The sequence below is a fragment of the Coenobita brevimanus genome, chromosome 82 (genome assembly GCF_032717465.1).
Source record: "Coenobita brevimanus isolate Jiangsu-jjx chromosome 82, ASM3271746v2, whole genome shotgun sequence".
NCBI classification, from domain to species: Eukaryota; Metazoa; Arthropoda; class Malacostraca; order Decapoda; family Coenobitidae; genus Coenobita; species Coenobita brevimanus.
This window is the reverse complement of record NC_137035.1, coordinates 19,690,634-19,707,689: the sequence shown is the minus strand read 5'-3', so window position 1 is coordinate 19,707,689 and position 17,056 is coordinate 19,690,634. Positions and strand designations below refer to the sequence as shown.

The 17,056-nt window shown below is 42.0% G+C and overlaps 1 protein-coding gene across 1 annotated transcript in view; it reads left to right on the top strand.

Annotated features, from left to right (window-relative positions):
* The window catches only part of Imp (IGF-II mRNA-binding protein), a 275,677-nt gene extending 264,299 nt beyond the window's left edge, over positions 1-11,378 (top strand). The window contains exons 8-11 of the mRNA XM_080279976.1: positions 1,116-1,307; positions 2,970-3,068; positions 10,962-11,105; positions 11,274-11,378. Coding sequence (XP_080136102.1) covers positions 1,116-1,307; positions 2,970-3,068; positions 10,962-11,105; positions 11,274-11,378 — 540 coding nt within the window. The remainder of the gene's footprint in view (positions 1-1,115; positions 1,308-2,969; positions 3,069-10,961; positions 11,106-11,273) is intronic.
* Positions 11,379-17,056: the final 5,678 nt, after the last annotated feature.

The following is a 17,056-nucleotide window of genomic DNA, read 5'->3' as shown; positions in this document are numbered from 1 at the left end:
ATCCAACACTTGTCTTCTCATTCGCTCATCCACACACACGTAGTCTATCATTGCCTTTCGTTCAACAAGTTCACCATCCATCCTCCTCATTACTCTCCATGTATACCGGTGGATCATCTTATGACGAAAGTAGGTGTTGGCTATTGCCAACCCCTTACCAGCACAGATGTCCACCAAAGCACTACCATTCCCATCTACTTCTGCTGGCACACCCCACTGACCAACCACTCCATCCACTCGTACATTCCCGACTTTGCCATTCATGTCTCCAATCAACATCACTCTCTCGCTCCTCTCAAACTTGTCCATACATGCTTCTACTCTCGCCCAAAACTCATCTTTCACTCTTGCCACTCGATCCTCTGTTGGAGCATACACACATACAATCGACCATGCTTGTATACCTACTTTCATCCTCACCCATACAATCCTTGCACCCACTGTTCCATACTCTCTTATATTCTCCTTCCACTTCTTGCTTATCATCAGACATACTCCCTCTCTTGCCCTCTCATTCTCACTGACTCCCGCACATATACCTACACCGTATTCCCATTCTCTCATCCTTTCACCTTTCCATTTAGTTTCAGTCAATCCACATATATCCACTTTTGCATCCTCAAGCACCTGGACAATCTCTCTCTCTTTCACTTCATCATTCACTCCTCTCACATTCCACGTTCCTACTCTCAGAATGTCCTTTGTCCGTTCCTTAGTCGTCAACGTATGGTCCGTCCGGGTCCGAGGCGCTTTATTTGCTTTTTTAGTTAGTTCTTTTTACGGGGTGGGGCACTAACCCACCACCAACCCTTTTAGTCGCCTCGTACGACAAGCAGGGAGTAAAATGTCATCGTAATCCAACGCTTTGATAAAAAGTTATTGCTGAAAACCAGTGTTCCGCTGCCTCCAAAACCCATAGTAATCATCTACAGTATATCCATTTCTGTGGGTGGGTCAGAATTTTTTAGTGTGGAAAAATGGCCTCGTGCACAATGGTAACCTTATCAGTTGACTTGGTATTTACAGTATTTTGATATCCAGAAGGTATAAATGGTTTGGTTAAGATTAGGATGTCTGAAATTCTTGCTGTCATCTAATAACAGGTTAATTTACAGGAGGTTGCATACCTGTATATTCCCAACTCGGCGGTGGGTGCCATCATTGGTACTAAAGGCTCACACATCCGCAATATCATTCGGTTCAGCGGAGCTTCAGTAAAGATTGCACCCTTGGAGGATGACAGTAGGCCAACTGAACAGACTGAACGCAAAGTCACCATTATTGGTTCTCCAGAGGCTCAGTGGAAGGTACAGGTTTTGCTGTTTTGTGTATAGACAAAAATTGTACTTTTGTTGGTTAACCCCAGTCTGCCTAACCAAGCTGACCTGTCAGATAAGCAACCACCTGTATGGAGTTGTCCCATGAGTTACCTATGCCGTTAATGTTATGTCTGTGTCTTGGTGTATCAGTTGTATCATGTGCTGTCCTGTGCTCCATTATGTGTGTCATGTCATATAGACCTATTCTGCAGGTAAGGCATGTATCATCTGTGATTCATTCAGCCCAGATCTTGGCTGGTGGCTTAGGAGGGTTGGTTGGTGTCCTGATCAAACCTAGGATAGGCAAACTCTGTCAGGCCTGTTTAATGATACCTCAGATGGGTGGATGTTGAGGAGGGGTGGGGGCTTGTAGTATAGTATTCTGATAAAGGTGTATTGCCCTGTGTGTGATGTGGGTGTGTAGGTGTATATTCATTATTAGTGTAGGAGTGGAGGTGGGATGTTGTAGAGGAGTCTGGTGATGTTTATGTGGGGATTATTTTATGCCTAGTTGTTTTATGTGGTTCTGTCATGTAATGACAATGGTTGTGTGTGTTGTCACAAGCTGCTGCATAGATTAGAATGTCCATGTTATCAGAGGATATTTATTCCATCCTATCCCACAACCTAGCACCATCCCAGTCCATCCTACTAATTTCTCTCCACCCACCTAAGCCAGACCTAAATTGACATTCCCAAAGCTGTTGTACAGATACTGATACTACTTGGTGTTAATACAGGTACTCCCTCTTCTGTCTTTCTTTCCTTCATTCTTTCCTCTTCCTTCTGCTTGTGGGTGACTCTACACATAGTGGCAAGCCAAATGGTTTCCTGTACACCAGGAAGCCATTTACTATGCTGGGTGGTAACCATAAAACCAAATTTTGGTGCCTGGTGGTTTAGTGGGTAATTACGGCACTCCAATTGGATTGAGCCGGTGAAGGTTTATATCCAAGGGGTAGTTGGAGTTTATTGCTCATGTAATACCACTTAGGGATGAGTGAGGCTGGTCACTCTCATCTTAAATGTCAGGACCGACTTGCCTAGTCCTGGGTTACTATGCTCCTCTGTGGGGTTCCATAGGATTGGATGATGGATGAATGGATGGACATGCCATTGTAGGTGTGACTTGAAGTGATCTGATTAATATTAAGGTTTAGCTTCACACGAACTTATGAACCTTAAAGACTGATGTACGGTATCTTGAAAACCATTACACCAGCATTACTGATTTTGGAAACTTCTTGGTCTGCATCCTACACTGTACAGAATAGCTATTTTTTCCATACTATGTGCAACTTAGTCACAAAACATTTCTGTGGTGCACATTTTGTTAGCTATGATACTTTGAACCACAGGTCTGATTAGTCAGCAGAGATCATGAGATTGTTTTACAACAACAGCCCTTCTGTTAAAGAAGTCTTTCTCAAGATAGTATGGACTTCTCTGATGGTAGTGAAGATAATATAAGGTTACTTTGTTCCATTGGTGATGTTAGAATATCCATTATTCGTATATTTTGAATGTAATAACAAACACAGTAGTGATAGCATAGTCATTGATCTCTAAATAGAGATTTAAATCTGTATGGATAGTTTGATAAATATTTAGTACAGTATAACAAATAGAAACACTTACTTGTCTTCACAGGCGCAGTTCCTGATATTTGAGAAGATCCGAGAGGAGGGTTATGGTGTGGGTGTGGAAGATGTGCGACTAACCGTGGAGATTGTTGTCCCATCCTCACAGGTAAAGTAACGAAATTATTGTACGTCTTGGGACCCCAGAATATTAAGGTGATTTAAATGTGTTTTCAAGGGTGCCGTGAGCAGAATCAGGAAGGAAAAACAGGGGATGCATCAGCTGAGATCTTTCCTTTTACCGGTTTCCACGCATCTGACACCAATTATAAGCACATGCCAACACTGAAAGACACAATAACCACTAGTAATGATGAAGTACAGTGCTGAGAAATAACACTAAAGGCATTGGGAAAAAATTGTTGCAAGATAACAATTTTTCAGTATACAGTTCTTCCTGGTCCATACTGAAAAAAGTAAGTATAGTGGCTGGATGTGTTGAGCCGTACAGATGGTAGTTTGTGTGTCAGGGGAATAGCCAGACAGTAGGGGTGATGTAGGCTTTTGTGCTAACCATACCTGATAGGCTGTGCTATTGGCTGTCAGTAAGAGGGAGGATGGCTGGAATGGTTCCTGAATGAATAAGTGTTCTTGACAGGTGTAATGCCCATATCAAACCTATTAATCTAAAGAACATATTGTTCTCTCTGACAAGGAGAGTATGTTTTCACTCCTGTTTGTCTGTTAACAGGATTACCCAATAACTAAAAGAGAGATTTGGACCAAATTTGGTGGGTGGATAGCCTGTGTCCAGGGAACAGTCAGTTAACTTTTGGAAACGATCTGGATCGCATTACAGAGTCTGGATCTGGAAAACACTTTCTGCGAAACCCTAATCAGTGATGAGAAACCCTGACATATTATGAAGAGTGGTTTGGAAATTATGTTGTCCTTGTCGGAGCATTGCTCTTCATTGAGTGCTCGTCTAGTTTGAACAATATGTTTACTCATTTTATAAATGAATTAATATGACCATGCTATATTACCTTATATTTCTGTGTGTATTGCCAGACACCTTAATCCCATAAGGGGTGGCCACAAACAAATTACATGTACCTCCATGCCGCCCTGTACCCTGCCATTTAACTGCCCTCCCTCAAGCTCACACCCTGTCTCTCTCTTATACCTCTCCAGTCCATCCCTTCACCTCATCCTTGGCCTTGCCTTCCCTCTCCCCCCCTCCTCCTCACTCACATATGTTCTCGTCGTTAATCTCCTACTCTCCATCCTCTTCACATGACCAAACCACCTCATTGGAATTCTCCACACGCTTTCTATCACATCCACACCACAACGCTCCTGCAGTTCCTCACCTGTCTGTCACTCTATGTTACTCCACATGCGCCTCTCAAATAACTCATTTCCATTGCTCTTACTCTTGACTTGTGTCAGTCCAGCAAGGTCTGTGCTTCACTTCCATATGTTAGAGTTGGTATCACAATATTATCATGCAGTTACTTTTTTACTTCAGTGCTGATTTCCCTGTTTCTTATCATGGCCTTTGGTTCCTTCTTCCAAGCATTAAAAAAAAAAAAAAATGCTTTCAAAGTACCAGCAACCTTTCTTCCTTGTTTTAATATTTCCAACACTTCACTTCTAAACTTCCATCCTTACTCATCACACTACCAAATACTTAAACACACTCACATTTTCCATTTCCTCCTCATCCAGCCTCACTGTACAGTCAGTGACTTCATTTCTCTCGAAGACCATAACTTTACTCTTCCCTACATTCACCTTCAGGTTCCGTTTCTTACACACTATCCCAGACTCATTCCCCTGGCCTTGCAGCTCCCCTTCGTCTTCACTTAACAACACATTGTCATCTGCAGACAACAGTACTGGGAGTTTCCACACATTACCCTCTCTCATTAGGGCCCTTTTATAACCCCATCCATATACAGATTGAGCAGCCATGGAGACATGACATATCCTTGTTTTAATCCAACCTTCAAATAGAACAATTCACTCGGTTCACTATCCACACACGCTGCAGCCATAGCACCCTCATACATACTCTGCATGGCATTCAACAACTTTCCCTTAACTCCATATATTCTTAATACTTTCCACAATCCTTGTCTATCCACCCTGTCATATGCTTTCTCCATATCCATGAAGGCCATATACAGCTTTTTTCTCTATCCACTCTGTCATATGCTTTCTCCAAATCCATGAAGGCCATATACAGTACAACTTCTTTCCCTTCTCTAGAAACTTTTCCACTAAAGACCTAAGAATGAATACCTGATCTACACAACCTCTTCCCTTCCTAAACCCCCCCCCCCTGTTCTTCTTCAACTAATTCCTCAGTTATTTCCCTAACTCTGTCAATAAGTATCCTACCATATACTTTTCCTGTTGTACTAAGAAGACAAATTCCCCTATGATTGCCACACTCTACTTTTTCCCTCTTTTCCTTTGCACAGGGGAATAATATTACCTGACTTCCAGTCCTCCGGGACTTTACCTTCTATCCAGGCCAATCTGCACATCTTCCACATCCATTCTACTACTATCTCTCCCCCATGCTTCAGCATTTCACCACAAACTCCATCAATTCCTGGGGCCATCCCCATTTTGATATATATATATATATATATATATATATTCATGCATTATCTAATCCAGTATTGTCTCATGAGGAGTGTAGGAGCCCAGGGCTAGGCAAGTTGGTCTTGACATTTAAGATGAGAGTGACCAGCCTCACTCATCGCTGGGTGGCATTATGTGAGAAGTCAACCCCAACCACCCTGTGGATGTAAACCTGCACCATCTCAGTTTAATTGGAGAGCCTTAATTACCCACTAAACCACTAGGTGCCAAAATTCGGTTATATGGTTACCACCCAGCATAGTAATTGGTTTCCTGCCAATATATATATATATATATATATATATATATATATATATATATATATATATATATATATATGAGCCTCTGTGGTACAGTGGTAAAGTGTGCATTTTCGTAGACTGGAGAGCGAGGGTTCACGTCCTGCCAGCGTAATAAACTTTGGAAGCGTTCTCCCAGCCATGTACTGCTTTGACGGACGCCAGGGGTGCTGTGGTTGAACCAGTGCCACATACTGTAAAGTATGTTTGCACCCAGTCGGCTTGTGCAGGCCAATTACACTTGGTTCATGGACCACACACACATCCAAAGCCACTACAATCACACTTACAAGCACTTCTCACCCTACATACAATCTCTACCAGACAGCCTAAGCCACTTGGTAGAGATACATAGACTGTATCGTCCCTACTTCAGTCGGGATAGGCCGGCCCTGCAGTGGATACTCAAATGGCTGATGATGATGATGATGATATATCTATCTATCTATCTGTCTATTGCCAGATGCCTGAATCCCATACAGGGTGGCCACAAACAAATCGCCTCCATGTTGCCCTGTCCCCCGCCATTTCATTTGCCCTGCTCCCAGCTCACACCCCCCTCTCTCATATACCTCTCCACTTCATCCCTCCACCTCATCCTCGGCCTCTACGTCACTCGCATACACTCTCCTCCTCAGTCTCTCACCCTCCATCCTCTCCACATGGCCAAATCACCTCAGTGTGTTCCTCCTAACACTTTCTATCACATCCACAGCACAACACTTCTTTATATCCTCATTTGTCAGCCCGTCTCTCCATGTGACTCCACAGGTTCCTCTTAAATAACTCATTTCCACCGCTCTCGCTCTTGACTTCAGTCCTTCCAACAACGTCCAAGCTTCACTTCCATACGTTTGTCGTGTAGTACCTTTTTCACTTCCATGCTCACTTCCCTATTTCTTATCACTGCTTTCAAGGAACCAGCAACCTTTCTTCCTTGTTGTACCCTTTCAAGCACATCACCCTCCAAACTTCCATCCTTACTCATCACACTCCCCAAGTACTTAAACATACTCACATTTTCCATTTCCTCACCATCCAACCTCACTATACATTCACTGACTTCACTGCTCTCAAAAGACCATCACTTTACTCTTCCCTACATTCACCTTTAGATTCCATTTCTTACACACTCTCCCAAACTCATCCACCAAGCCTTGCAGCTCCCCTTCATCTTCACTTAACAGCACAGTATCGTGCAAACATCAGTGCAGGGAGTTTCCAAACATTACCCTCTCACTAGGGCCACTCCAGTGTCCACTGCCCTACCTTGTACCTCTTTCATATGATGATATATATATATATATATACAGTATATATATATATATACTTGCATACACACAATGTATTTATATGCACATACATTTATGTATATCATGGAAACTTTATATACTTAGTTTCCCATTCTGTATAGATACTGTATATAAGTACAGTATCTTAGCTTGATTATTGAATGATGTGAGTTTGTGTGTATGAGGATGACCAGACTATGCTCTGCTGTCCAGTGTGAGTGAGGCAGACTTAGCACCCATCACAAAGATTATATCAGGAATTTCTTGTCTGGAGCTGCACACACTGTTGACCAAGTTTACTTTAGCATTTAAGATGTGTACCTGTCAACAAGGACATGGTAAGGAATATAATGACAACATTTATTAGGCCAACACTTGAGTGTGCTGCAGTTTATGGAACTCCTGTGAAAAACTCTTGAACAAAATTGGACAAGTGCAAAGTGCAATCAGGAGATGGGTGTCTAGCTTGAGGAATTTAAGTACTGAAGACTGAATATATCATTGGAAGAAAGGAGAAAAAGAAGAGATCTGATAATGTGCAAGCGTGTAACAGGAAGAGATGAAACTGACAGTGAGAGACAACACAATACCTGTAAAGCAACAGTCAGAGGACTTAGCACGAAGCTGCATAAACTAAGAGTTGACAAAGATGTAAGAAAAAAAAAAATTTCCAATAAGGACATTCCTCTTTTTTTGGGGGGGGGGGTAGAAGGAACCAAAGGCCATTAGCCTGCAATAACTGTTCCTTCCAAGAGAAAAACAAAATACAAGAGAGAGCCAAATTCAAGATTCGATCATTTCGAGATGCCTGGATACACTGCGTTTGAAAGACTGGAGATCATAGCTAGCAGGAAATACAGACAGAAGGAGATTCCAGAGTTGACCTGTTGCATAAATGAAGGACTGGAGGTAATGGTTAACTCTTGCATTAGAGAGTTGGACAGAAAAGGTATGAGAGTTTACTGCTAGCACCTGTCATAGAGGTGGAGGAATGCAAACAGACAGTTCAGAGGAGCAGTGACCATTGAAGTAGTGATAGAAAAGAGGTAAAGTTGCAACAGTGTGGTGAAGAGACAGAGGTTGAAGGAAGCCAGCAAGAGGAGGAGAGTTAATGAGACCAAAAGTCTTTGACTCCACCCTATTGAGAAGAGCTGCATATGGGGAGCCTCCCCACACAAGAGTTGCACTCCACACAGAGGCAGATAAAATTCGTGTATAGAGTCAACAATTGTGCAGGGGTAAAGAAGGAACAGAATCAGCTTAGCACAGTTAATCTCATGGAAGCAGATTTTACAAGAGATGTAATATGATCTCTCCAAGATAAGTCCTGAATGAATGAAACCCCAAGCATGTTCAAGGATGATGCAGGATTCAGCTGAATATTATTAAACATTAGTGGGTACACCTATGGAAGATTTTGTCAGGTTGATAGGTGTAAGAACTGAGTCTTTGATCATTAAAAACAACAAGATTATTTTTACCCCAGTCAGAGATAGGAGCCAAGTCAGACATTAGGTGTGCCATAGCCTCATCCCTTGTTTGTTGAAGTAACTGCTGAGATGGATGTTGTGGGAACCGAATGGAAAGGTGAAGGGTGGAGTCATCAGCAAACGATTGGATAGGGTTAGATGTACAGCTTACAAGGTCATTGGTGAATAAAAGGAAGAGTTGGTGATAGGACAGAGCCCTGAGAAACACCACTGTTGATAGATATAGGAGAAGAACGATAGCCGTCTACAGCAGCGGCTTTAGAATGACCAGAAAGGAAGCTATAGATGAAGGCACGGATAGAAGGATAGAAACCGTAAGAGGGCAGTTTGGGAATTAAAGATTAATGCCAGACTCAATCAAAAGCCTTTGAGTTGTCAAGTGGAATGGCAAAGCTTTCGCCAAAGTCTCAAAAGGAGGATGACCAGGAGCCTGAAAGGTAGGTGAGAAGATCGCCAGTGGAGCGTCCCTGACAGAACCCATACTGACAATCAGAAAGAAGGTTGTGATAGGAAATAGGCTTTTAAATTTTCCTATTAAGAATTGACTCAAAAACTTCTGAGACACAGGATGTTAAAGCAGTTGGACAATAGAGGGTTGGGAATGGTCACCCTTCTTTGGGACTGGCTGAATGAAAGCAAACTTCCAACAAGTAGGAAAGGTACAAGCTGATAGACAAAGGCGAAAGTTTTTACCTAGGCAGGGTGTAAGCACAGAAGCACAGGTCTTGGACAACAGGAGGGACTCCATCAGGCCCATATGCCTTGTTAGTATTGAGGCCTGTGATGGCAGAAAATACATCAACTGAAGAAATTTTAATGTCAGCCATGTGGAAGTCAGAGGGGGGAAGTGAGGGAGGAACAGCACCAGAATTGTCTAGGGTGGAATTGGAGGAGAAAGTCTGAGCGAAGAGATCTGCTTTATCAGTAGAAGAAATAGCTACAGAGCCATCAGAGTAGAAAAGAGGAGGGAAGGATGACGAGGTAAAGTTGTTAGAAAGGTATTTGGCAAGGTGCCAGAAGGAGCGGGAAGAATTCGAGTTGGAGAGTTGAGAACATTTATTATGGATGAAATTACTGTATTTTTAGCAGAGCAAAGAACAGACTTAGCACGATTCCGGGCAGAAACATAAAAAAGATGTGATTCAGGGGTGGATTGGATCCGGTACCTTTATAGTCCCTCTCCTTGTTGCGGACAGCATTAGAACAAGCATGATTAAACCAAGGCTTTCTTGCATTAGTCAAGGGATATGAGAAAGGAATGTATGCTTCCATGCCCGAAAGAATAACCTCCGTAATGTGCAAGGCACACTCAGATGGCTTCTGGCCATGGAAGCAATAATTGTTCCATGGAAAATAAAAGAAGTACAGTACTGCCTGAAGGCCTCCCAATCCTCAGCTCCAAATTGTCCCAGACGACTTTCTTTGGAGGGTCCACAGGCTGTACAGGAGCAATAGGACAGGTTAAGGTAATACATTGACTCAAACCAACTAGCAAATGAAGTTGCTTGTGTAGCAGAAATAATTGTGCAATGAAACAATATCAGAAGAAGGGAAGTGAAGAGCCTGCCTCAATCTTTTATCTTATGGAGTGCAAAATTATTTTGCTGTAGGGGCCCCCCCCCCCCCATTCTTACACTCCCATGCAAAAAATTACCTAAAATGTTCTTTTCTTTGCTCATGCTTTGTATCATCGCTATAGTAGATATATCTGTGGGACATCAGTCTTCTTGGAAACAGCAGTGTGTGTAAGGTTGTGTACTGTAAGTGTGATGTTATCAGACAATGATGGTGTTACTTGCCCTTGGTGTAACAAGTTAAACTGGACGTGCTGAGTGGTTGAGAGATAAGAGAAGGACTGCAACAATGAGATGTTTTTATCGGCGCTGTGCCAGGGGAATTTAAAGTGACACATCCAGAGCTGTGGCCTGCACTCTGCTTTAAACACAGCTTCAGTCATATTCCATGGGTTAACCTCATGAATCTAGGTGGCATCCATGTCTTTTTATTTTTGCAGCAGCCAGACAGTTTTGTTTAACTTGGCAAATCCTCTCATGCTGTAAGGGGTTTATTAGGACTATGGGTAATCTCTTCGGCTCAAAAAGTCTACCCCAAGCAGAACAAAATAGTTGGGAGATAGTAAGAATAAAGTGAATAAATGTGCCAGGTTAAAGGGGGTATGATTGTAGGAAGAATTAGGTAAGGTAACACATGGACACATCCCTGAATCACCTCTCTTGGACACACCTGACCCAGCCGTTCAAAAACACAATTAGAAAAGAAGGATTGGACAAGAACACACACCCCTCTCACTGCGTCCCCTCTCCAGGTTGGACGAATCATTGGCAAGGGTGGACAGAATGTGCGGGATCTCCAGCGGCAGACAGGCTCAGTAATCAAGCTCCCCCAGCAAGGCTCCACCACTTCTGAGGAAACCACTGTACACATTGTAGGACCCTTCTTTTCAGTACAGGTAAGATTCCCTGGCTTAGCTTTTTTTCGTCAAGTCTTGCAGATCCCATTGTGCCATACCTAAAACATGGCTTGGACTTGTATAATAGAGTGCTTTCCCATGTTAGGGGTGTGCAGGGCAGCCACTGCAATGCAAAAATACGTATAACTCGTCTGCTCTGCTTTACAGTCAGCCCAGCGACGAATTCGAGCAATCATCCAGATGTCGACAGCTCCTCCCGGCGGCAGTATGGGTAGACCCAGCAGGGGCCCAGTGACTCCAAGAATGCAGTGAGGTCCCGTGGCCCGCCCCACCCCACCCCGTCCACACCTGGCCACCCTGAGTGACTTACCAAAGAGACGGAGATATTGGAGCCTGGGGCCTGGCCCTGTGTGTTCGTGTGTGCCTGTGTGGGCGGAGTCACTGTCCCCTCACACCCAATTTCGTGACCTCGCTTGCTTGCTTGTTTTGTAATTTTTTATTACTTTTTTTTCTAATGCTATCTGGGGCCTAGGCCAGCTGACTTTACACCAAATGTGTACTCTTACATCATGGATCTCAGGGGGAAGACAGAGTTGTCTCTGCCTTGTAGCCTCCTCTCCCCCTCCTTGTGTATTGATGTATGTGTAGTCAGTTTTGTTGATCATATGATTCATCTTTACTTTCTGGCAGATTTGAAGTGCTTGTAGTTGAGGGAATAATTTATATTGTCTTTAATAACATGCAGAATAATTACTTTTTGGCATGGTACAGAGTGCATGAGGACTCCTCCATCACCCAGCTTGTCGCCTGACCCAGGCCCCAGAATAAGAGTTGTGACGTAAACAAAGCAATGGAAACAAGGTACGCGAAAGATGAAACATCGCGTCATGTAGCAAAACCCTTGAAAGAGCTGCCCCTTGGTACGCCCTTATGTGTACCAGTGAGGCATGTTGTGTGTGCATGCGCAGGTGCGTGTGTGCATACATGTAGAGTGCATCTGAAAACTCCTATGTTGAGTTCTGACCCCCTGTGTGTACACGGCCGGCCGCAGTAGTCAATTTTCGCGGCCGGCAAAGGCCAACCTACTCGCTGTGACGCCCAAGATTAATGGGCAGGAGAGTGGAAGTTGGTCTGCTGGTCTTGCTAGAGTGGGCGCTGTCTCGAGGAATCAGGGCTCCGCTGTTTAGTTAACTAGTACAAAAGTTTGTGGAATATAAGCGGACCATTGTTATAATATGGTCTCTTTTTGTACGCAAAGTTATAGCAAAGTTTATTTTTGATACATTGTTGGAGCAATTTTTTTTGTTAAATTTTTTTTTAAATGAAGGAAAATATTATAAAGTAGCATGGAAGAAAATGCTATATTTAAAAAAAAAACTAATAATAAAATAAAAAAAGGCCTTGTCAGCACTACCCACAAACCACCACCGCCGTCAACACCACTACCACCACCACCGCCTCTCCCGGTCAATACTGTACATCCTCCTCGGCTCAGACTTGTAGTTTCAGGTCCGCGCAGCCGTCCTGCTACTCTGTAAAAAGGTGGACACCAGACCACACAGTTCGACAAGGAAGTTACGTAAAAGAAGAAATTGCTACTGCTACTACTGTACTGTACTACTGTAACTTACTACTACAGGGGATCAAAAAATTCCGAACTCACAAGATGAAACCATGTATGCAAATGTATAAAAAAACAGGAAGAGATGTATACTCTTATATAGAAATGCCCACTGATTTTGTAGGAACCATGAACTTTATGAAATACTTCACTCAGGTGACTGTAGAAGCTGATTTTTTCCTTTTTTTCTTGCGGTGCAGAGCAAGACTCGTGCCGACACTTGTGACCGAGGGGTGAGGGGAGGGAAGCCATATCACCCCCCCCTCGCCCCACCCGTGCTACCTCACTCCTGTTCCAACGCTCCACTCACACCATCCTGGCCACTCGTACCTGTAGGAACCCAATATGCAAGATATTTTCTGTGTATGAGAAAATCATTATGCAATTTTTTTCCTTCTGTATATGACTGTAATATGCAGGATATGTTTTCATTGTGTATGAGACTCTTTCATGCAAGACTTTTTTCTCTTTGTGTTGTTATACCTGTGGATGCTTCTTCATTTGTTGTTTAATGAACTGCACCAAGAAATACTAATCAACTCTACATTGTACTGAGGGATATGGTAGCAGTGTTTGCCTCTCCAAGGTATCGAACAAGATCAGCCTCGTAAATCGTTGTAAAATTTTGAAATGAATTAAGTCTGTGTTGGAAATTGATAAAAATGAATTATATTAAAAAACTGAAAATTTTGAATTTATTTAGATCTTGTGGCAAGGTGGTTGATCCTGTTGCTTGCCTTCAGTGTGTGAGACTCTCTGGGGTTGTGGCGTGAGTGCCATTGAAGTTTTTAATAGTTTTACCGACTGGCCAGGCTGGTGTGAGTGTTGAGATCTGCTGCTGCTGCTGCTGCCATCCCCTCCCTTGGCTCCCTCTCCCCCTCCCATTACAAAGAATGGAAGTGTCTAGGGTAGGGTAGGTAACTTGGGAGTGATTTCAGAGGCAATGTAATAGTAATTCAAGATGATTGTACTGTTCTGGATGGAGATCAAAGAGTGAGCTGTGTTGCATACCTAAACACCAAACCTAGTTGTGACGTGTGTTCCCTTTGCCTAACATGGTAACTGTAATTGAATTCAGCTTGGATGATGGGGAAAACTACAGTGTAAATGATGAAATTGCCTAAGCAGGCAATCATTGAAAGTCCAGGTAGTGCATTAGACCAGTGTATGAAGTATGTTAGCCTAGTGTGACCTACCTTGCCTTCAACCCTCCCCTGCCTTCACTGGGCTGGACGGTGACTGGGAGCATAGCCACATGGACACACCACTTCATGTCAGTTGCATCCTCTACCACAGATGACCAGATTGGCTGTGCTAGTGTATATGTTGTTGAGCAATTTTCTATTTATAAATTTTCCTCAGCTTGGCTGGTTTAAAGTGGTGTTCCAAGAGGCTAGGGGCTTAAAACTATAATTGCAGCAAACGTTGGACACAGGTGCGTTCCATGTAGGCGCTGTTTTGATTATGATTATAAAAAAAAATTTATATTCTGCCTGTATTTCCACTGGACCGCATTATGATGATTGGTGATTGATATTTTTAAAGACGGCACTAGCAGAGGCTCGTCCTATACCGCTGCAGAGAAGAGTTTGAAATAGTCACGTCAGAAATATCAATCCAGCATTTGAAATCGCCATCGGTACCACACTTTGTCATCTGTTGTATCTACTCGACAGCACTTTGGTTGGTTTTTCCGAGCTAGTGTATGTAAACAGTCTCCCTCAACTGGACAACCCTTCAGATGACATATAAACCACGGGGTGCTCTGTCTGGTTGCTTGTGGAGAACTTGCACAAAAAAATTCAAAACCACTGCTCCTCCCTGTCTTAAGTTTATGAATTTGGAAATTATACAGAATCTTGAATGCTATTTTAAGTTTTCTCCTGCAGTAAATTACAGTTAATTAAAGACAGGATTGTAATAGGGTTGATCATTTTATCTTCATGTACAGTATTTTTCACAAGTTTCCAGGCAAAGTGCCCTTCTCATAGTACTCCAAGTTTGTTTAGCTGTTATGTTTAGATTATGTATTTGAAGCCTTCCTACCCATCCACTTCACAGTTCATGTCTTGGTATTTGTTGTATGGCACTTGATTAAGAATTCTTGTGGAAAGAACATTAGCATTAAACCCAAGTTTACCATATTCATTTGGAAGGATTTATTCAGCTTTTTTCTGATTATTTTCGAGTGCTCCGTGCTTGATTGCTTTTTCCATATATATATATTATCTTAGCCTCATACACTTGTGTATTCTGGTTCCAAGCTTCTGAATCTTTGTATAATCAGAACTAATGATTAGTTTTTCTTTAGGGTTTTCAAATTATACAAGCCTTTACCATTTGTTTTATGCTTGATTAAGAAGGAAATGGAGTTCTGTCTGTTATAGCTATTATGTTAAAAATATCTTTCCACTTGCTGGTGTAGGGCAGGTGTGGCCACGTCAGTGTGTGTTAAGGTAGAAAGTGTTGGTTTGGGTCGGGTGTGTGTGTGTACAGGGGACAATGTAATATAGAGAGATATGATTCACTCCCCCACCTCACCCACACCTGCCTCACACCCAACCTACTCTTCTATCTTCATTTTGGCTCACATGTTTATAAATGAGGCTCTAGGATGGATGTAATTTGCTGTTATTGAAGTTGTTGTTTCAGTAGAATTATTTGACAATTTTGACTTGTTGTGGAATTTATAATTTTATTAATGATTTTTACTTTAGAAAAGTATTGTATCAGTCTCAATAATTTTTTAATTAATTCTTAATAATTATTAATTTTGAACATAGGAATTGTGTTTATTTCTGTAGAACGTATTTGTCCAAGTTTACTCTTGTAACACACTGTTTTCTTGATTCACACGGCATATCAGTACAGATTCAGGCTAGGTATCGTGGTATTAATCGTGGTTCAGATAACCAGTCTTCATGCAGACTACCGTATTTTGAAGTGCTGAAGTACAACCAATACCTAGTGTCTTATGAGTCAATTATGGAAGGGTTTACAGCAGGTCATGCATTATTACAAATGTGTAAAGTACAAGACTTGATATTCTTACCTTAGAGCCAAGATCTAGAGAGCTTGGTCACACCTGCCTTGCCTGGTGGCCGCATGTGGTGTTGCTTGTGGCTGGCTCATGGCTTAAGGAATACTGTACAGCTGGTCGTCGTCAAAAGTTGTTTCACTTCAGAGTTCCGTTTGTAAGGTTTTGATGAATGAAGGCCTTTACTTTATGTAACCCCTTCAGTCAGATGACATTATTTTATTCCTGCTACCACCAGATGATTTTATTTAACTTAGGACAGACCTATAATAGTGAAGGGATTAGGTCTATCTCTAGCCCCTGCAGTCCAAAGAGTCTGTTTTAAAGTGACTGAATTTTTTCTGGAGATCTGTTGTCAGACCTGTTAATCTTGGAAGGGGTGGCCACAAATGAATCATCTGAGAATGCTGTACCAAGAATGAACCATGAAATATGCTTCAGATTAATGGGGGTCAAGTTCCTGAAGAATTTATACGTTTCATTACGTAATTGCTCATCATTCATTATAAAATTGTAGTGAATGTTTTATAATGCTTTTAACCCAGCATTCCTGAATAAGAAGCATGTCTCAGAGTTGTTTGACATAAAGTAACATTTTGTCTAAATACTTCCTAGAAATTTTGTCCATTGTAGATTATCAGATTATTCAGTTCTGAGCTATCATTTAGCATGCTGATTTACCCCATTGAGTCTGAGGATGTCTTACTTTTGCAGTCTTCTTTCCTGTTTCTGCTTAATTGCTTGTTGTGTGTCTTTGCTTTGAATTAGTTTCAAATGGTCTTTGATATCTGGTGCTAGGAATCCATTATTCATTTTCAGTTCAGCTACTTCTGGCATATTCTGAAGATTTTATTCAAAGGATATACTTTGAGAACTAGTATGGGTTAAATATACCTTCTGAGTACAAGAGGCCTTTCCTGAGTTGGTAATTTGGTAGTTAAAAGAATAAAATGAAAAAGACATCTGCTGCATTCAAGAGGTTAATGCCTAGCTTCTCATCTTCCTTAATACGTCCATTATTTTTAGAGCAATGCCCTTGTTCAAGCACGTTTGTTTTCAGGTTGTAGGCTTTGACAGTGAGATTGTGATTCATAGCATGTTACTTCTTAATTTATTTATTAATTTATTTTTTTACTTGGCTCATCCTTTTCGTCGGTTAAAGTATTTCTCATCCTTGTATCAGGCTGCCATACTTCATCCTCAGTTTGACAATAAGAGCATTTGCCTGTAATGTACCTCAGTATTTCTTTTTTGTCCTTCCTCAGCTCCATCTTTTTCTTCATGGTATCAGGTTGCCTTACATCATGCCTCAACAGTCCTTAGTTCCTTTCA